The sequence below is a fragment of the Pollicipes pollicipes genome, unplaced genomic scaffold, assembly GCF_011947565.3.
Source record: "Pollicipes pollicipes isolate AB1234 unplaced genomic scaffold, Ppol_2.1 Scaffold_7262;HRSCAF=8765_pilon_pilon_pilon, whole genome shotgun sequence".
Classification (NCBI taxonomy): Eukaryota; Metazoa; Arthropoda; class Thecostraca; order Pollicipedomorpha; family Pollicipedidae; genus Pollicipes; species Pollicipes pollicipes.
The window spans coordinates 4,549,116-4,570,969 of NW_023597055.1; the positions used below are offsets into that span (position 1 = coordinate 4,549,116).

The window sequence follows — 21,854 nt, forward strand, 5'->3', positions numbered from 1 at the left end:
GCTACCACCCGACTTCCAGACACGCCCACCGTTGGTTACCTTCGTTATAAAGTAAGAGTATTCATTCCAAATCCACTCAGGTGTTTCAATTGTCAACGGTTCGGACACGGCAGCAACTACTGCAAATAGACTGCCAGATGCTTGAAGTGCGGCGAAACTCCTCACGATCGGTCTGCCTACACATCACCCCAGAAATGCCTGAGCTTTGGAGGTGCTGATCACGCCACCAACTCTTCTCAGTGCCCCACATGGAAAAAAGAAAAATGAATTTGTTTTGAAAAGGCAAAGGCAGGTGTGCCGTACCCCGAGGCACGGCGCACTTTTGAATCCAAATGTCGTCGCAGTCTAGCAAAACATATGCACAGGTGGCAAAAGCCACGATGGCCACATGTGCAACACAGGCAGACTCCATTACCCATCTGCCTCCCCTAAAGCTTCCCTCCCCGCCCCTCGGTCTCAGCTGAGTCAACTACACAGACCCAGACGAAAAATGCCGTTGAGTCGCCCCGGCCTGGGCTCTCGGATACGCCCGTGCACCCTCGTCCCCAGGTTGGCCGGCGTTCCAGCCCGGCGGCCCGGTCCCTCTGGTCGCCACACGAACCCTCCCCTCGCCCCCACCCCTCCCCCAACCCAATAGCTGTCGAAACGCGTCCGAACGAAGACCGCTGGTCCCGTCCATCGGTGAGGGTGGCGATGGGACGGTCTCGGTCTGCTTCGTTCGGGTGACTCCCATCAACCGGTGGGAATGGGTCCCTTCATCATTAAATAAATGTCTTTCATCTTACAGCGGAATTATCGCGGTCTCATTTCAAAATGGTCTGAAATGAAAGCGCCTTTTGCCGTATTAGCCCCAATCATCATTGCCGTACAGGAAGCATGGTTTCGTCCCACCGACACATCTAACTTTAAAATGCCAAGTTACTCGTTATATCGCTGTGAAACCACGGACGGTGAGCGTCGCCAAGGTGTGGTGGCGCTGTACACTAGTCAAGAATTAACATACACGCCACTCACTCTTAACACAACTCTTCAGGCTGCTTCATGTTCAGTTCGGCTGCATGGCCGTACCAGGTTGGAAAAACCGTGTAAGGCTGATTTTCCCGAGGGCTAACGACGGAGGCATGCGTCACATTTTCTGCGAACTCCGACGACTTGTGACAGAATTCTGGCGAAGTCACCCAATTTTAGTAAAAAAACAAAACAAAAAAACTCCAGGCTCAGGAGGCCATCACCTCCGTGGTCCCCTAAGCCATGTCTCTAGGTTGAAACGAAACGGCTACAGCAATCATCCTTATCTCCTTAGGTTCCGTTCCAAGGAGACGGCAAATGTGCCAGCTGCACCAATTCCCGAAATGTCACGCAATTGCTTGCGGACGCAACGTAATGTGGCGGCGAATGAGCACCCTTGTGGGAGCCAAATGTGGTCCGATGGCTTTGCTGTAATATAGCTCATGAAAGCCTCTAGGCGCATCCGCATTGCATGATTTACCGAAATGACGGAGAGAACGGAATAATGCTGGAGATAGTGAGGGAAATTGACAAGGGGCATAGAGATAAACAATATTTGCCTCTCCTGCTAATCGGCATGCTCACCAGTTCCTTTCCGGAATGACGATGACGCAATACTTTGCGGCTGGCACATTACAGTGATTCGCTTTGCTGCTGGCTAGCGCATCACGGCCTCCTCCCTCCCCCCCCCCCCCTCATTTCTCACGTGACCGGCCCCTATGGCGCTCAACAGCTGACGGGCGTCTCACGGAGATTGCACCTCGGTCGTTATCTGAGCCACCACAGCGTGAGGGCCCGTCTAACCGGCGCCACGCACAAAGGATCGTCTGTCAGCTTTGTTTGCAGCGGCGCGGCTGGGCGCATGGCCAATCGCAAAGCCGCCATGTTGGCGCTGGCTGTTTGCAGGGCTGCGTTTCAGTCTTCAGGTTCAGAAAATCTTATGATGCGTTAGACGAAGAGAAAATCATGAGTCTGAATAATATTTTGTCGCATAATTGTCACGGTAAGCATGAGATTCCCTTATTTTGTCTGCATTCTCGGATAACTATTCGATATCATTGGCCTGTCGAGCGTAGCATCAGCTACTTTCACCGGACAGCATTTTTTCGATTCTGGCGCAGGTATTTTGCTTATGTCAAAATCCAGGTCTGGACGCGTGAACTCATCAAAGCAAGGCATTGCTTCCATTACTTTTGTGGCGGAGTGTAGTAAGCTGATCATCCTCCATTAGATCATGGCTTCGACCTTGAAGATACTAATGTTAGACGTACGTCTCCACCGGTATAATGCTGGTCAAAGAAGGACCCGATAAGTTGATGGAAAATTCATCAGGGCCGTTCATGAGATACGTTACGTATGGAAGAGGAGAGGGGGGGGGGGGGGCATAGCGGAAGCGTAACAAGGGAGCGAGGGGATTGGATAGCGCAAAGTCACACACTTAGGGGTGACCGCAAATCACGTTAAAGTTTGTGAAAACTAATTAGAAGCTTCAAATCAGCTTCCGATGGCTTGCTCTCATAACCATTCATCAGGCTATGATGCGAATTCTGTTTGCAAAGTAGCAGTGCATTGAAAACCGCAGCAAGTGAAACATGGCCTTGCGGCCAGACCAGGCCATACCTAAATATTTATTGGTATGTTGTACTGTCTGGCGTGGGACGCTGAGAGTCGGCTGTGAAAAACAGCAAACCGGCCGACGGGCTGGGGTGTAAGAAATACACTGATTTGTCGCCGATATACCACCGAGTCGAGCAACCAACTAAAAGTCATAGGATCTTTTTGCCACTGGGTTGCGAAGAGACTTTCAAAGATACCAGGTGCCGTAGAGTGCGGTATAAGGTATAAAATAAGGTATAAGGTATAGGTATAAGGTATAAAAGGTCTAAAAGGCTGGTTGGTGGTGTGTGACTAAACGCATTAGCACGGAACCGTCATCTTATATTGTGCGGTGTGCGCTGCGATAGTTTGTCGTTGCCGGCACCAAATTTTCACTGAAAATTGTTTTGACTCCAGATAAAAATACACATTTTTGTCGCCAACCTTATTCAAGTTGTTACGCTTCACTGCCGTTAGACTTCATCAGGTGTCGTCATTATATGAGGTTCCCACTAATGGTGTGCATGATGGCAGTTTTAGACACGTGGGATCTAGCCTGGAGCTTTTTTTGTTGGGGGGGGGGGGGGGGGCAACCGTTTGTCGCCAGCTGGCTGGTGTGGGATCCGAGGTCTAGTGCACTTATCAAACACGATGTTTGCGCTGAGTATGACTAAGCCGGGTCAACATGCGCTTTGTTTTGATATTCAAATCGCTGCCAACTTTTCCTCATGGAGTTGTTTCCCGAAACGGAAAGAAAGGTTTGATACTGCACCATCAAAGTTAAAACAGACGGTAAGTAGATGGAACTTTTATGAAGTTCTGGGAATGTTTTGGGAGGGCCAATACATACTCCCAGAGATTTTTGGGAGCATGGCCCCATGGCCCCCCAGGATCCACCTATGGTCTTCTACATAAAAATTAAGAGCCTGTTTCAAACAAGAAAAATGCAAAGATGTAATTTCGAACCCACGTGACCACGACTGTTTTGTACACTGTGTGTGTGTGTGTGGTCGTGCCAATGTTGTCTGATGACGTTGACAGGCCCAATGAGATGCTAGGACGTAACAGAAGCACCATTCGTTACAGTTTTCTGATGATGGGCAGCGATTAAGTTGAAGAGATTAGTCATTGTCTAAAAAGCCAGTCCATGTCAGATATTGCGTCGGATTCGATGAAACGTATTTAGATAACCCACACTTACTACATGTTTTTGAAGCCTTGGAGTTTGCATCAGCTCTTAACTGTTACGACTGTGGGGAGTCCACTGCGACCATTTCTGCTCCCAACATGGGTCAGGTCAGATAAGGCCACGGTTTAAAAAATCGTCTACCGATAGCTTACAAACACGATAATTTTATTCACAATGTGCTTCTGGCTACGTTTATTTTATTAGAAGCAGCTGTAGATCAAAAGTATTTCAGACATCAAATTACCGCTTTACGGTAACATAGAGGTCATCTGAGTTCAACTAAGGTCAAACGTATAAACAATAAAATTAAAAAAATAGCAGTGCTGACCGGGTCCACATGACCAGGACAATGCATTTCTGTTGTCATAAATAGTGTAACGTATATCTACAGGCACTCAAGATCGCACAGGTGCTGTTTACATTATAGATAGTCCATTCGACGCCTGGCAATGCATTTGTAACAAGCTGAGAACAGGTACATTGGTACATGAGATTATAAGCCATCAGCTTCACAAACACGATAATGAGGTGGTTGCACGCGCCGCGCTTGTTCACCTAGCCTCTCCACTACTGGCAACATTAGTCATTGACCTTGGATGACGTCGTATGACCTTGCATATTCTCACATGACCTATTGTTACCTCACTTTACGTTAGAATGACATCGCAACATTTTTTCCGTAGAGTTCCGAACTCCACGTTCAAAATTACGTTATAAAACTTTTTATGTAGAGCTATGTATGTATTTTGCAGAAGGTACCTTTATAAATAGATCATGACTTGTACCTGTACTTGTACTTGTACTGACTGTACTGTACATGACTTGTACTTGTACTTGATCATATGCTCTGTGGTCATATGATGGCTATGCATGTAAATGAGTATATATATATATATATATATATATATATATATATATATATATATATATATATATATATGAGTATATATAGTTCTCATACATAAGCACCGAAGCAATGCAAAAACGAGTAAATTTGCACTATTGCGAAAAATAGACAAATTGACCTGACGTGGTCACTGGCTTCGTCTTCTCCGAAAAAATCTGAACTTTGCAAAGTTCGGGTAACATGTTCTGATACTACAAGTCTGAACAATGGCAAATAACCATTTTTTAGAGGTTGGCCTTTTTGACCTGACTTAGGTCACCAGTCTTGGCAGAGCAAAGCTGAAATTAGCAAACAGGATGCCCAATTGATAGATAAACAGGTAGTGAAAATTTCGTGGCGCTGCGTGCAATCGTTTTTGGCCTGTGCTCGAAACCCGTCGGGTGGAAGTCAACTCCCTGGCGTGGGCGCCAGCTCAGATGTAATGCCCGGAATGCAAGGAATCTTTTGTGGGGGCCCTTAACTCTACTGGCCCCACAATGTTGCGTGCCCCCGCCCCCCCCCCCTTCCTCGATAAAATCATGAATCCGCCCCTGGCCCCGAATGCGACACTTCCGCCACGATCTCGACACTTCCGCCACGAATGCTCGTAGTCTCTAATGTAACACAGCTCCTAATACATCATATTCCCTAATGTATCATAATATCTAGTGTATCATAACACCTAATGTGTCGTAAGACCCAACGCATCGTAATTCCTAACGATCGTAGCCTCTAATGTAATACAACTCCTAATACATCATTACACCTAATGTATCGTAAGACCTAGTGTATCATAACCCCTAATGTTCGTAACTCCTAAATCAGCTGACTGCTGTGGGTTCGTCGCACACGATTCTGACCCGCACAGCTGGGCGATGTGCAGTCTACTAAAGTGTACCGAACATCATCGTGCTGCCATCTCTCGGCGAGTGCTAGGGTGGTATCGTATATTGGAGCATTGTCACACAGCATGGCCGCCCGAAAATACCGTAATGGCGAGTCCGACCGGTCAAATAGAACCGTAAAACCATCGCCGGCTCTCAAGCAGGGTAATCAACGCGCACAGCGGCCGTGGTTTCGAAAGTGAATTGGGAGGAGGGCCCGAACAGCAAAAACTGACTCAACCTACCACGAAAAAACACCAACAAACGATTTTTTATCCGGCTTTGGACCTCTCCTCTCGAAGTTCGTCGTGGATTGAACCCAAGCGGGTGGGAGGGGGCTGAACTCTGTGAAACCCCGTATCGGAAGTTGCAGTCGTGTTTCCGCAACAATACGAAGGAGGAACTTGCCCTTTGTCAACAACGCATATGACACACATATGTTACACACCGCCATAGCATTGGCTGGCGACAGACCGCCTTGCGGTCGATGCTGTAACCCATTGACTGCGCATCACCTGCTTGCCGCTTGCCGCCAACTTGCTGCAACGCAAGTGCGGATTGTTGGACACCATGTCCAGAGTCGCCCATTGCACAAAACATGCACTCTTCTGTTGTCATGCCCAATGCAATAATCACCAAACCATTCAACGAATGCTATGCGTTGCCGTTGCTGCAGTCGTCAGCGCGGTGTTTCGTGCCGTCGTCGCAGTCTCTCCAGCGCAAACCATTTTCCTGATACCTATTTCGTGCTGTTGTGGGAGACACCGTAGCGTGGTGTGCTGCGCAGGATGGCCCCTGAAAATAACGATATTTGGTTCCTCAGGTTACTGCTCCACAACGTGAGCGACGATGATTTTTCATGTGAGCAAAGTTTAGTACTAAAAGTAACTGATTTCATGTTAAGTCATCTGCCGAGGTTGATAAAAACGAACGCAGCTATGCCGAATAGCAGCGCAGAAATGCACTGCACACGCACTTTCTCTTGGTACTTGTATGGGAAACGTTTACGTGAGGCCTCTTGCATGGGGTGCTTGCCTGAAAGCAGACTTGACTTAGTCTTATGACAAGAATCAAGAATGAGTTTTCGGACACCGCCCACCTTGCCTCGCCTTCCAGTACTGTATGCGGCACAAACGCCCACATAATCTGGTAGACTTCAGTGGAAGTTCAGATGCGGTGGAAAGGGTTGAAAATCGCCCGCCCTCGCCAGCGTCGTCAGCTGATATTAGGAGTTACGATACGTTAGGGGTTATGATACACTAGGTGTTTTGACACATTAGGCGTTATGATACATTAGGAGTTGCGATACATTAGAGGTTATGAACGTTAGGCGTTACGATACGTTAGGCGCTATGAAACATTAGTGGTTATGATACACTAGGCGTTCCGATACATTAGGTGTTGTGATATATTAGGAGTTGCAATACATTAGGAGTTGTGAAACATTAGGTGATTTGATACACTAGGCCTAATGATACCTTAGGTGTAGTGACACATTAGGGGTTATGATATATTAGAGGTTATGAACATTAGGCCATGTGATACGTTAGGAGTTACGAACATTAGGGTTATAATACATTAGGGGTTATGATATATTAGAGGTTATGAACATTAGGCCTTGTGATACATTAGGTATTTCGAACATTAGGTGTTGTGATACATTAGGGGTTACGAACATTAGGTGCTGCGATAATCCCCCGCACCTGACATTTACAAGCTTTGTGCCTAAACCATCTCTATTCTCAAGCAGATCGATGCTGCAACCTTGGATAGTGTTAAATTGTGCTGGTTGTGCTCCCTGGGCCACGTGACGCGGAGCGGACGCAGCCGTTAGCAGAGTTTTGAAGGGCGGTTGATTACATGCGTATTTCTGCCCCTACCAATGAGGCGAAGTATACTCCCATCAAGAGGTGATGTTTGGCATCTCCTAATTTGGTCAGAGCTTCGCGCACTACTCAGCGGGATGCATCGTGTCGATGAGCGAGGTAAAGGTAGGGTCATACGCGATGCGTCTAAAACTCAAGCGATCTCTAGTAACAAAGGTTTGACTGTTTGATTAAAGGATTGTACAGGGACGAAGGGTAAGTTATCATTAAGGGTGGTGAACAAGGGGCGATCCATCCAGGACAACAGATGAAACCCAACTTCCAGTTAATGAGCCGTTGCTGCCATCTGTGTCTGGAAATCCACTTCATGCATTTTTGCGTTGACTGCTGTGCTCTTGCTTTGATGTTTAGCATAATCCATTCCTACCATTAAGCATATGGGCATTTTCGAAGTTCAGATGAGGGCGAGGGAAATGCGGAGGGCAGTCCATGAATCGTTCGAAGGAAGACCGGTGATCACACGCTATTGACCACAGACATCGTTCCTGTGCAGAGGCGCAGCCAAGGGGAGGAGGTGCCCTTCCTCCCTTAGCCCGTGATTTTGTATTTACAAATTGCTGCCGATAGCTGCCAATAATCATTTAAAATTGGCGTGATGTGTCCTCACCAACCTCCGCTGCTCCCCCTTCACATCCCCCTTAGGAAAACTGTGGCGACGCCACTGTCCCTGCGTCATCGCCTGATGTAACCAATGCATTCCATGTCGTTGAAGTTGGAGCTCGTGTTATGATCACCTCTTACACCATTTCAACACTGCAGCATTGAAAGAGGGGCGAGTCCGGTGCCCACACGGTTGTGGTTTTCAACATCATCCAACGTCTGGCTGGTATTTTTAAACAGATTGCACTAGCACTCTCCTGGTGCTGTTCGGTGGTATTTCTGAGTTGATTTAACTCTGTTTTGGGCCACCAGACTGTTCCATTAGTCTGTGCACTTCGCCAGGGATGTTGTCGCGGAAGAATCGCCCGCTGCTGCTGCTGCCGCCGATTGAGTGCTTTGCCGAGACAATCCCATTGTCTGAACCTCGGGTCACCAGGCTCCGAGATCACCGCTGTCATCGATCCAGATCCCAGAGCGTGATTCTTGGGCGCACCTCTGTGTCATCTCGATAGTCCCCGAGAATACGCCAGCCTTTCCCTCATCCATGACCACGCCACAACCTCCACTTCCTGACTCCTGAGCACATTCCAGCGTCTGCGCCCTAACTCCTGGGCACGCCTCTGCCCCTCCACTCTGAGCGTGCTCCTGACTCTTCTCCATGATCCCTCCCCTGTCCTTGCTCCCTAACGCTGAGCGCGCCCCTGCTCCTTCTCCATGATCCCGCCCCTGTTCACACTCCCTGACCCCTGAGCGTGCCCCGGCCCCTTCTCCATGATCCCACCCCTGTTCATACCCCCTGACCCCTGAGCGTGGCCCTACCCCTTCTCGATGATCCCGACCCAGTCTGTGCATCCTTACCCCGGAACGCGTCCCTACCCATTCTCCGTGGTTCCGCCCTCGCCCGCACTTCCTGACCCTGAGCGCGCCCCTGGCCCTTCCCGTCAGCCGCCACTCGACGCGACGCGCCGGGCGTGGCCGGCGTCAGTTGTACCGCTGGCGGCACGATGCGCGCTCCGCTGCTCCTGACCCTGCTGGCCGGCTGCTGGTGCGCGCGGGCGGCACCACCCACCCTCCAGCTGGTGCACGTGCTGTACCGTCACGGCGCCCGCACGCCGATCCACCCGTATCCGACCGACCCGAACCGGGGTGCCTGGCCGCAGGGCGAGGGTCAGCTGACCAATGAGGGGAAGCGGAACCAGCTGGAGCTGGGCCGCTACCTACGGCGGCGGTACGACGGCTTCCTGCCGGCGGCCTACCACCTCAACTACACGCGCGTCGAGTCGACTGACGTGGACCGCACGCTGATGTCGGCGCAGGTCAACCTGGCCGGTCTGTACCCGCCGCAGGGCGCTGATGTGTGGGACGCCCAGCTGGCCTGGCAGCCGATCCCCGTGCACACGCGGCCCGTGCAGACCGACCTCAAGCTGAAGTCGTACGACTGTTGCGCCGCCTACCAGCGCGAGCGCGAGCGCGTGTTCGACTCGCCCGAGATGGCGGCGTTGGTCGCACGGAACGCCGCGCTGTTTGCCTACCTCGGCGAGCACAGCGGCAAGGACGTCACCGACCTTGAGAAGCTCAGCTACTTGTACGACACGCTTTGGATCGAGGCGCACCACAACCTGACGACGCCGGACTGGGCCTTGGCGCCGCCGCCAGGCGCCACCGCCCCCGCCTTCCCCGACCTGATGAAGCCGCTGAACGACATCGAGTTCGGCGTGTTCGGCGCCACGCCGCTGCTGCGCCGTCTGGGCGGCGGTCCGCTGCTGAAGGAGATGCTGGAGAACATGCAGGCGCGAATGGATGGCACGCTGCAGCCGCCCAGCCGGAGGATGTTCGTGTACTCAGCGCATGACGTGAACGTGGCCTGTCTCCTCACCACGCTGCAGGTACGCTGGCTGGTGGCGTTTTCGTGCTGCGTGTCACGTACTGTGGCCACTCTCTCCCGTGCAGCCGCCGAGAAAACTATATGGGCCCCTCGTAGGGACGGGGACGGGATGGTTTTTGTGGACGGTTTTCAGCACCAGCCTTGATTTCAATTTGGAGAAGGTTTTAGATGCTTTGGTCTGGGGCCTAATGTCTCGCTATTGAGAACAGAGCTCAAAGAGGTGCAAACCAAAGCTGACGTGGATCAAGGATAAAGTTAAACCCTGAAAACTTGGCAGCGAAATTTTGGTGATAATGATTGCAGCATACACCGGCCTAGAGACAAAACCCACGAGATGATTAAGCCATCCCACAGACCGGATCATCTCGGGACCATCATTGGCTTGGGCATTTATGAGCCTTTCACGGGCGTCTTAACTCTCCACATACTCAGACAGATTGGCATCGGTGACAAAATGCACAGCTAGTCGGTTAGGGGCTTATGTCAAACATGCGCAAGGCATAAGTCTATGGAATGCTCGCCAGAACTTGTTCCACACGCGTAACATGCTTAAATCGTAACAGACCAAACACGCTCGTGTCAGCGCACCACGTCCAACACCCGATCGTCCTCGCCGCCCTCGCGTCTCCGCGTCGCCTAGGTCCCCCATCCATCATCGCCCGTTCGCCGCCTCCGCAGGTCTACAACGGCCTAGCGCCGCCGCTGGCCAGCTGCCTGCTGGTGGAGCTGCACTCGGACCCGGACGCGGGGCCGCTGGTGCAGCTGTTCTACAGAAACGACAGCTCCACGGAGCCGCACCAGCTGCAGCTGCCCGGCTGCGACGTCAGCTGTCCGTGGAGCGACTTCGTGCGCCTGACCAAGAACGTGGTGCCCGACGATGTTGTCAGGGAATGCAAGGACGAAGGTCACGTTGACTACGGGAGGGAACGCAGGAAGGCGTGACATCTTGTTCGGCAACAGTGACGTCATTGAGACGGTCGGTCGCGCGTGCCGGTATGCTTTCGGATGACTAGACGCTGCTGCTGTACTATCGACCGCTGTCTGCTGGTGATCCCCGCCACAGCATTATAACAGCGTATTGCAATGTACTACATTTGGGCACTATCGGTGGACATCGTGTTTGGGCCTGCAACTATCGGAGGATGCAGACTGCGATTGTGGGCAGCGCACCTGACTGACAAACAAGTTCCAGCCTCGCAAAAGTTACCGAAGTTTTTTTTAGAAGGGCGTGGCAGTAAAATAAGTGACATGATGTCATACTTGTGGCCGATTTCGCACCAGCAAAACTAAATCCAACACAGATTCACAGCACAAAAGATCCACTTTGTTTCCACCCCCGGGCAGGACGCAAGAGCTGAACGCGGGCTCTGATTCTGACTCATGAATGTAGGGCATCATTTCGAGATATTTATTAGACTGACTCAACTACGGGACATGATCTGTTCTATAAGCCAGAAACTTGCCTTGGTTCTCGTGATATGACCGACATATGACTCAAGACGTCTTGCACGGATGCCGGCCTGTTCCTTCGCAGCCTGCTCTACGAGCACACGGTCTGAGCGTGATAGAGAAGGTGCGGCAACTTCATGGACGTGGTGAGAAGTGTTGTGTCTACTGTTTGGTCGGTCACGACGCGGAAGGCGTGTCCGTGAACCTCCCGCGAACAGTCGGCGCGCACAAATGTGGAAGCACCGACGATGTGTGAGTTTCTCTCTGCTCTTCGCCACACCCAGCTCAGTCTCACATTTCGACTGCAGCATCTAAGGACGTGGACGTTTTCAATCACGATCCGCCTTTTGTAGGCCTACCCACGCACTAAGTGACTGCCCACGCACACTTGTTTGGACATAATCTATCTGAGAAGGTTCTCGACGGCCTTCAGGCAAGGAATCACTTTCATCATGTATTATTGTATTGTATTGTATATATACATGTATTTCGCCATGTATTATTCACCATGGTATTATTTTTGTACACCGCTTTCACCACGTCTGGCTGCTGGGATCACAAATATAGAACCTTAGAGATGACAAGTGAAAGTGAGCAAGTTAGATAGATTGCATGCAAAATGAGTAAGGACATAATCTAACTGAGAAGGTTCTCGACGGCCTTCAGGCAAGCCCCCTCTGTCACCGTTGTCACGCGGCTGATCGGTTGGTGGACTAGTTGTGAGCTCCTCTCCTGAAGGTTAACCAGGAGGGGGCTGCAGACGCTTTTATCAGGGTTGGGAATATGTCACATGTTATGTATTAGGGTAGTCTCAGTACAAGTCTGATGACTGCGACATCTGGCCACCGAAACCCGAACCGGTTGCCAACCCGTGTCCTCCAGCCTTTTCACGATGTGAAAATTACACGTTTCCGGTGTTGGTCGCCGGTCGCCGAAGAGTTCTTTTCACTATCTGTTTCGTTTTTGGCATCTCGCAGGTGTTCATCACAAATGAAACGAGTAGGACGCATGGACTTCCCAACATAGACTATGTACCTCCCATGTTTTTCGCGCAGTTTTCGCTAAAATTCGTAAACAACATTTCTTCGCGCGCAAACGCCCTAAAACCCTGGCATGCATATATGACACCTACCGCACCCCGGGCACTTATACTTCGAGACCAGATATTTGACTAGAGAGTTTTTTAGCTCCTTATCGTTCTTCTAAGCTATGCGCAAGCGCGGTTTTAATTTTGTAAGGATATGTTGAATTTCCCAGAGCAAGTGGTCATCTATGTCAGGTAGTGTTCAGCCAACTTTTTTACCCAGTTCAGTCTTTACAATGGACCATACAGACAGGGGTGGATCTATCCTGGAGTTTTTTTTTGGGGGGGGGGGCGGCAACCGGTTCTTCTGGTTCTTGAACGGTCCTCGCGCAGTGCTAGCGCTCAGCAATTCAATCACCCACGTGCTTATCAAACACGATGTATGCCCCGAGTATGACTAAGCCGCGTCAACATGCGTTTTGCTTTGATATTCAAATCGCTGCCAGCTTTTCTTCATGACGTTTTTCCGACACTAACGCTCAGCAATTCAGTCACCCACGTGCTTATCAAACACGATGTTTGCGCCGAGTATGACTAAGCCGCGTCAACACGCGTTTTGTTTTGATATTCAAATCGCTGTCAGCTTTTCTTCATGAAATTTTTTTCCGAAACTAACGCTCAGCAATTCAGCCACCCACGTGCTTATCAAACACGATGTTTGCGCCGAGTATGACTAAGCCGCGTCAACATGCGTTTTGTTTTGATGTTCAAATCGCTGCCAACTTTTCTTCCTGAAGTTTTTTTCCGAAACGGAAAGGAATATTTGATACCGCACCATCGGTGAAAATAGATGGTAAGTAGACGAGACTTTTATGAGTTCTGGGAATGTTTTTTTGTTGGGGGGGGGCAAAACATACTCAGAGTTTTTTTGGGGGGGCCATGGCCCCGCGCCCCCCCCCCCCCCCAGGATCCGCCGATGCATACAGAAAGGGGGCCCGCATTTGGATACACTAGTGACGGTAGAAAAGAGGAACAACCGTACAACGTTAGAAACGGAGCTGTGATCAAGCCCACCAATTCTGAAATGATCCTGCACTGCCAATCTTCGCATCAGCGCAGCAAAGCGCATCCGGCTTTCATTAAGCACAATATAATTCGAAATGAGCTCCATATGGCCCTAAGCAACTTATTAAGCAGTGAAAAAGACGAAATGAGCATACAAACATGAACTTAGCTGCTGGGCAATGGATATTCTCCACGACCATTAGGTCGAATGTTGGAAGAGGTCAAAACATCTAGAGCACGTAGGGGGATGTATGGCGGGAAACGGGGACACGCCCCGTCAACCGGCGGATTCTTAACACCACCTTACACAGATGAGCACTTGCTTTTGAAAATCAAACATATCTTTAGGAAATCCAAATTGGGCGTACTCGTAGCTTGGACGAACAAGAAGCTAAAATAAGTCTAAGGTGAAACAGCCTCTCTCGAAGCTTAAGTGCCCGAGGGGCAATAAATGTTACTTATGCCAGCCTAGGCTTCAAGGGGTTTGCACGAAAAACAGCGGGGTTTATGAAATTAACGCGCGCCCAGGTGGCCGGTTTAATACCCTTTGCTCGGGTGGGAGAAGGGGAGGGGGGGGGGGGGGGTAATTTCATCCGCCGAGACCTCAGGAACTAAGGGAGCTAGAGACGCCAAATTCACAGGGTGTGTTGACCTGTACGTGAACTCACTTAGGTTGAAGTTCGAGGTTTCTAGGTCATGATCTCTGGATGAAATAAAGTCAAACAAAATCAAATTCCGGGCTAATCTCCAAAGGACCTCTAGAACCTAGATAACTATATTAAGCAAAAGGTCACATGCTCATTTGAGATCAGTGGCGTTTTTTGACCTTGTGAAAGTCATGGTGACCAAAATCATACAAGACTGCTTTGAGTTTTGTAGTTGGATAATGACAAAGATAACGCTAGGCAGTATGCTGCTAAAAACAATGTGTTAACCCGGGTCATTTTAGATCAGTGACTTATTCTGACCTTTAAGAAGTCTATGGAAGGTGTAAAATATGGTTTCTATTTTAATAAATTTTAAATGAGCACCAGAAACTACCCCATACAGCAGTCCCTATAGTAATAAAAAGGGTTGGTCCTGACCTTGGTCTGACCTCCACACCTGACCACATTTCAATTTAATTTGTTTATGCAATTGTTGTGTATCCTAAGAAAGTATCTCAGGGATGTATGGCTTCGCTTAACACTCCGTTGTTGGCTGAGACTGAACGATTCCCTAAAAGTTGCCTTCGATGAAACCATGACTTAACTTTGACCTGCCATAGGTCAGTGGCCTTACATGGTGCATCTAAATGTTTGATGCCAGACGATCCGGTATTAAGTTATCTACAGCTATGCAAAATTTGGCGCGGCTACGCCGCGCCATTCCGAAATCATTTCAGAAAATTTTCGGGGCGGGGTCAATTTGACCCCCACCCGAGCGCGTGTCAAGTCAAAACTTTGTGAAAAAAAAACAGAGGAGTGATGTCTTCGATGTCGGGGAGTCCTTGCACCCTATTGGTTTGAGATATAATGAACATCTGCGAGATGCCAATATAAAAACAGATAATACCATTTTCGGCGATCATTTTTGGACAAAACACGCTTGGCTGAAACCCAGGTGATACGGACCCTTTACCCCTTTTAGAGCTCAGGCTCCTCGAGTAAGTGGAAAGAACCCGATACTAATATGATGGGCCCCTGAGCAACTGAGTGTACCCTGGCGTATGAGGCCCAGGAAAAGCAGTACAGAGCCTTTCGGGAAAACGGGAGAAATCCGTGGAGGGAAACCTGATCGATCAAGAGTGCTCAGGCATAGAAGCAGATAGCGTCCCAACAGCGGCATTGGGCCCCACGAGAAAGTGCAAAGATATCAAAGGCAACGTAGAATGCTCCCTAGCGATAAGACTGACCCGACAAGTGGACATATAGGGTCCAAGCAACCGCGCTATGTCTCTGAACACCGTAATGAACCGCAAAATTTCCCCAAGCAACGCTTTCTCAATCAGCAAAGAACTAACTTCATCTGCTCATGAAGTCCTTACTTTTGCCAGTAGCCGTTCTTGGTTGTCTGTGGGCCGAAAGACGTCCAATTGAGTTGCATGTAACGTTTTGTTAGAAAACTGCGTCCGGTCGGCCAGTCATGGGCCCCTTGGGAACCTATAGGTCCCTCGGCATGGTTCATGAGGGGCATGATCCCGTACTTTCCCCTCCCCGTCTGTATCCACCACCGGCTCCAGCAGCTCAATAGGGAAAAGCAGCAGGCCGGTCAAGAACATAGGACCATCCATTCAACTAAAAAGTATCCAAAACACAGCATGGAGAGCCTCGGAACGATCGAGTGTGCCCGAGCAGGTAACAGATGGGGGGCCCCCGACGGGACCGCGGGGCCTGTTCCCGAGCAGGTTATTACATCGGGCCCCCGTCAAGAGCTCAGGGACATCCATTCAAATAAATGTCCTCAAGACCCAACGAAGAGGGCCCCCGAAAGATGGAGTGTGTCCGAGCGTCTTAACAGATAGCGCTTCTAACAAGAGCGTAGGGTCCTCCATTCAAATAAAAAACACTCAAGACCCAATGCAGATGGCCTCCGAACGATGAAATACACCCCAGAAGCTTATCAGAGGAGACCCGACAACAACGTAAGGCCCTCCATTCAAATAAGAAGCATCCAAGCCCTGTGCAGAGGGCCACCGAAATATGGAGTGTACCCTAGCAGATTACCAGACGGCCCCAACAGGAGCGCAGCGCCCTAAATTCAAAGGAGGTGAAAAGATGGGGCCGCCGACAAGAGCGTAGGGCCATCTATTCAAATGTGAAATACCCACGGCACGATGTAGAGGGCTCCCAATGATCGAGGGTGCTCGATCGAGAATATTAACAGATGGGGCCCCGTGAAGACCTCCATTCAAAAAGCAAGTACCCAAGACCCGACGTAGAGGTCGCCCAACAATCGGATGCACCGGAGCGGCTTATCAGAAGGGGCCACGGCAAGGACGCAAGGCCCTACATTCAAATAAGTAGTGCCGAAATCCCAGTGCAGAGGGCCCCCGAAAGATGGAGTGTCTCGAGCAGATAATCTGATCGATCCCGATAAGAGCGCAGGGCCCTAAATTCAAACAGCGAAACCTAATGTGCGGGGTCCCCGACCAATCCAGTGTGGTCGAACAGTGAGGCGAACAGAAAGGGCCCAAAACAAGTGCCTAGGCCCACCGTTCAAAAAAGGATGGCCCGGTGTAGAGTCCCCCCGAACAATCGAATGTGCCTGAGCAGGCTATCGGATGGGCCCCCGACAAGAGCGTAGGGCCCTTATTCTAATAAAACGAACCCAAGACCTGGTGTGGAGGGCCCCCAAAAAGATCGAGTGCATCTGAGCAAGCTATCAGATGGCCCCCGATAAGAGCGTTGGGCCCTACATTAAACTACTCAATGTACAGGGCCCTCAAACAAAGCGGAGTGCCTAAGCAGGTTAACAGATGGGGCCCCAACAGGTGCGTGGGGCCTTTCGTTCAAGTATGAAATACCCACGACATGGGACTCTGAATAATTGAATGCGCCAGAGCATGCTAACAGATAGGGCCCCCGTCAAGAGCGCAGAGCCCTCCATTCAAATCGAAAGTACCCAAGACCAGACACAGGGGTCCCCTAACAATCGAATGTGCCAGAGAAGCTCATCAGAACGGGTCGCAACAAGGACATAGAGCGTAGGTTCCCCCATTGAAGTAAGAAGTGCCCAAAACCCAGTGCGGAGGGCCCCCGAAAGATGAAGTGTACCCGAGCAGGTTATCAAATTGCCCCGGTAGGAGCGCAGGGCCCTAAATTCAAACGCCAAGACTCAATGTGCAGGGCCCCCGGACAGTCCACTTTGGCCGAAGAGGTTAACAGAGGGGACCCCAGACAAGTGCGCAGGGCCTCCATTCAAATAAGGTTTTCCCAAGACCCAGTGTAGAGGGTACCCGAAAGATTAAGTGGATCCGAGCAGGCTATCAGATGGCCTGAACAAGAGCGTAGGTCCCTACATTAAAATACCCGATGTGCCGGGCCCATAAGCAATCCAGTGTGCCGGAGCAGGTTAACAGATGGGGCCCCGACAAGTGTGCAGGGCCATCCATTCAAATAGAAAATACCCTGGACCCAGCTTCGAGGGCCCCAAGCGACAGATTGTGCATAAGCACGTCAACAGATGAGCCCCCGACAAGAGCGTAGGGCCCTAAGCAAGTGGCATAAAATTGGAAGCGCCCTAGACCAATGCAGAGGGCCCATGAGCATATCGCAAGTGTGTCGGTAGGTGAACTAATAAACTAAAACTAACGTAAAGGGCCGCCGAGCCACCGAGAATACCCGAACAAGTTAACACGGGGGTCCCCTACTTTAGCCCACAGAACCCTTCTGGCGACTGGGAGGAATCCGTGGAAGGCCTCTGATTGACAAGGGCGCCCCGGCACGCTGGCAGGGAGAGCACTGAAACAGTGCAGGGCCCTCCGAGCAAACGCAAAGCAGTCAGGGCTAACGTGGAAGGCTCTTTAACGACAGAAATGACCCTGAAATTGGGCATATAGGTCCCCGGAAAGAGGATAGGACCTTGGGCAGCATGATAAGGCTTATAATTTCCAATTAACAACTTTTTCTATGATTAAATATTTTTATCTTTTCTCGTAGGCCATTCACCTTCATTTGCAACTTTTCTCGGTGGTCTGGAGATGCAAAGAAATTTTGTTGTTTTGTGTTTCTGTTCTGAAAAAACCGTATCTGTTCGGTCACCTATAGGCCCCTTCGGAGCCTATGGCCCATTTCTGGGCCCAAGGGGGGCCATGGCCCCGTGACCTCCCTCTCTGGATCCGCCCCTGACTCAATCAGTGGTGGAGGTAGGGCGGGGAGGCACAGCGGCCACGTGCCAACAATTCAAGGGCCAGGCGGCGATCACAATGCCGTTGAGTTGTATTGGAGCAGAAATGTGGTATGCACTATCTTATAAATACTGGTAGAATTGCGTTCTCTGTTTCAGTTACACCTTGCGACACATACAACTAAAACAAAAAGCACCGAGCCACCCGAAACAAAGTGGTTGGAAGACGATTATTTTTGTTTCGAGGTAGACTCTTCCAGGCGACGTGGTTCACATCACAACCGGACAACTCATTGGTACCGGCTAGGCTTCGGCCCCGGCTAAATACAAGGAGCTTATGTCCAGAGCCGAAAATACCGACGGAAAGGCCGAATGCCCGCGTGTGTTTTCATCAAGACCGGCACCGGACCATACAGTTAAACTGATAATGGCTGAACTTTGCGTGGCATGAATATATCATAACTTTACTTACATGGCTATGAACGGCTCCACAAAAGCTGACGCAAGCGTGCAAAGTGGGCCCAGACGAAAATCAACCGCCGTCCAAGGAAATCGAACCCAGCACCCTCGCGCCGCGTGTCGAGATAACTATCCAAAGAAAAACTACACCAGCGATGCCCACTGCGGATTGGAGGTGCCGGCTCGCCGGCGGTTCAAATTTGCGGGATGTGATTTGCAGCGAGCTTGGGAATGACGCTGGTTATTGACTTATACGAGTTGCATCGGGCCCAGTGCGAGTTCTGGCCGTTGATTGGCGGAGAACGCGTGTAGTTGGTGGTTTGTGTTTGGCGGAGGGGCGGCCTGAAATCTGTAACCGAAGCGTCTGCAGCCGTCTAACATCCCCCAGGAGCCTCGAACGCTGCTGCCTGACGTACAGCCTCCGCTTTGGCCTTGAGATAAATGTTACCAGTCGGTAACCGGTTTATTGATCCGTGCCTGACATTTGGCCATAACTAACTGCATATTAGTGGGTGTCTGAAGGTGCCGGGTAGTGGGCATATGGACGGCGTGTCGAAACGAAGACGGTCGCCAGTTCAGCTCCGTAATGAAGGGGACTCTTAAACAGGTAACAAGAGGACGATTGGACGCATGATTAGAACTCGTGATGGTTCTGTCTCACACTCTCATTGCTCGGATTTTGATTAGATTGGGTCAAAGAGGACGTAATCAGCGCTAAAGTCGCTAGTGACATTTCGAAATTGGAATTATAGACTTCAGCAAGCTAAAAGCGTGAGTATGCAGAGTTGGCAGAGCTGTTATCACTAGAATGCGAATCTCATCATTGGATCTCCTGGCTAGCGAGATGTCACTTAACAGGACCTACTGAGTCCTGCCGTGAGGGATGTCTAAAAGGAATCCTTCATGATCGGGGAATGTGCGAATTGTCCGCGCTCAGGATGGTGTGTGAGCATTTTTATTAAAGCTATCAATGTGCAAGCAAGGGATGAATACAAGCAATGAAATAAGATTTAGACGATGGGTGAGCACAGAACGCTGTACTTAAACTGAACTTCTGCCAATGGATGAATTTTTGACCAAATTGCCAGAAGCCATCGTTGCTGTTGCCGGACCTCACTTAGCGGCCCAGCACCAGGGTGAATTTATTTTTTGATGACGCTTAAAATGACTGTCCAACAACGAAGCTTTTATATTTCTAGGCTTTTCAGAAATCCACACTTTCGTCGCTTGGGACGAAGTTAAGCAATTTCATTGGGATGCGCCGCAATGCATGCTGCATCCTTTCATGGTATATTGATCAGAGCGTGGACAGGTTACATACACAAGTTATTGCGTGCTGTCAGACGCGATGACATAAAGCAGTTTTGAGTGTGGGACATTTCTGCAGTATTCTGTAACGGAAGTGAAAAGCGCCGTTTGAATATGGAAAAGTGAATTGCTTTTTCGATGGCTCAGCTGCACAGTACATGAACAGGTTCTTGTACAGGATAGAACATTTTTAATCAACTTCTACCAGAACAGGGTGATCAAAGACAATTAAGTAAGTGTACAAATCTAAAACCAACAGAAGACGTGCATGCATTCTAAGGCGCCATTAAGTTCATACTCGAACAAGAAGTAAATAACACGTCGTGGATGATCGTAGTCACGTTTATAGTACAGGCGCAATTGAAAAGAAAATATAATTTACATAAAATAAGACCGCAGTATCTTAAAAGTTTCAGATATCAGCCAACAGACCACGCCCATTGAAAGACCCGCCATCATATCAGTGTGCCGCGATAAATTCACGGCACTAGTAACGTTATTGCCATGTCCAGAGTGTGTGAACACCAGAGTTATGGCGAATCCTCTGCACAGCATCACTCAGGTGCCTGTCACCGAAAGAGCGTCGAGCATTGCTGGCTTACGTAAAGCCTTCGCTTTAAGCCTTGCGATAATGACACCCAGTCGGCGACCGGTTGCTGAGCAGTGCGTGACTGTGGACCGGCGTCATCTACAGATCAGCGTGTGTCTGAAGCTGCCAGTTAGTCGGCACAGGCATGGCGTGCTGAAACGAAGACGTTCGTCAGTGCAGCTCCGCAATGGAAACGACTCTTAAACAGGTAACTAGAGGATGACTGGAAGCGTGATTTGAACTCGAGATGATTTCATTTATCTTGTGATCCCACGGGAAATATGCTCGCAATTCCTATTCAGAGGTGGTGAGTGTATTTTTTTGCCGGCGACGACATTTTTGCAGCCAAATTGTCGGCAGCAGCGTAGCGCGATACTATATGACATGAAATGACAATCACGTCCATGCCCGGTAGCGTTATCAGGAATCTACGTATTACCGAAAGTCTCTTTCAGATCCGCAGCCTTCAATAACATGCACGCATCTAAAATGTTCATTTAGACAGTCTTATTCAACTAATGCCAGGATAACTGATGCTACAGAGAATCCCGACACCTGGGATTAGGGTTTTAGCGAAGGCAATTTCTAGGGATTCGTTCAATCTGATCCAACAACGGATTGTTAGACGATGCCATACATCTCTGAGATGTTTTTTTTAGGCAACCCGAAAATTGAATGAGCAAATTACATTGACTTAAGGTCAGGTCTGAAGGTCAGACCAAGGTCAAAACCAAACTGTTTTGTTACTACAGGGCTTGTTGTACGGGGTAGGTTCTGGTGCTCATTTCGAATTTGTTGATAGCAGGAACCGAATTATACGTCTTCCATGTACTTCTTAGATGTCAGAACAGGTCATCGACCTGAAAAAACCCAGGTCAACATTTTGTTTTAGAAGCAGACTGCCCAGCGTTATATTTGTCCCTTATTCCACTGCAAAACTCGGAGTATTCTTGTATGATTTTGGTCACCATGGCCTTCAAGAGGTCAAACAAGGTCACCAACCTGAAATAAACCTGTGACCTTTTGCTTAGAAACAGTTATCTAGGTTGTGGGGGCACTTTGGAAACCAATCTGGAATTAAACCTCGTTTGACCTTATTTGACCAGACGATCCTGAGCTAGAAACCTCAAACTTTGACCTATATCAAAAATTGTATAATAGTAATATATGAAATAGTATAATAAATATAAGTAAAATAA

At 49.5% G+C, this 21,854-nt stretch overlaps 1 protein-coding gene across 1 annotated transcript; it reads left to right on the forward strand.

Annotated features, from left to right (window-relative positions):
* Positions 1-9,052: 9,052 nt before the first annotated feature.
* Positions 9,053-11,899, forward strand: LOC119114127 (lysosomal acid phosphatase). The gene is made up of 2 exons (XM_037238340.1): positions 9,053-9,935; positions 10,613-11,899. Exons 1-2 carry the CDS (start codon positions 9,054-9,056, stop codon positions 10,874-10,876), a joined length of 1,146 nt encoding a protein of 381 aa, XP_037094235.1. The 5' UTR covers position 9,053; the 3' UTR covers positions 10,877-11,899.
* The last annotated feature ends 9,955 nt before the right edge of the window (positions 11,900-21,854 follow it).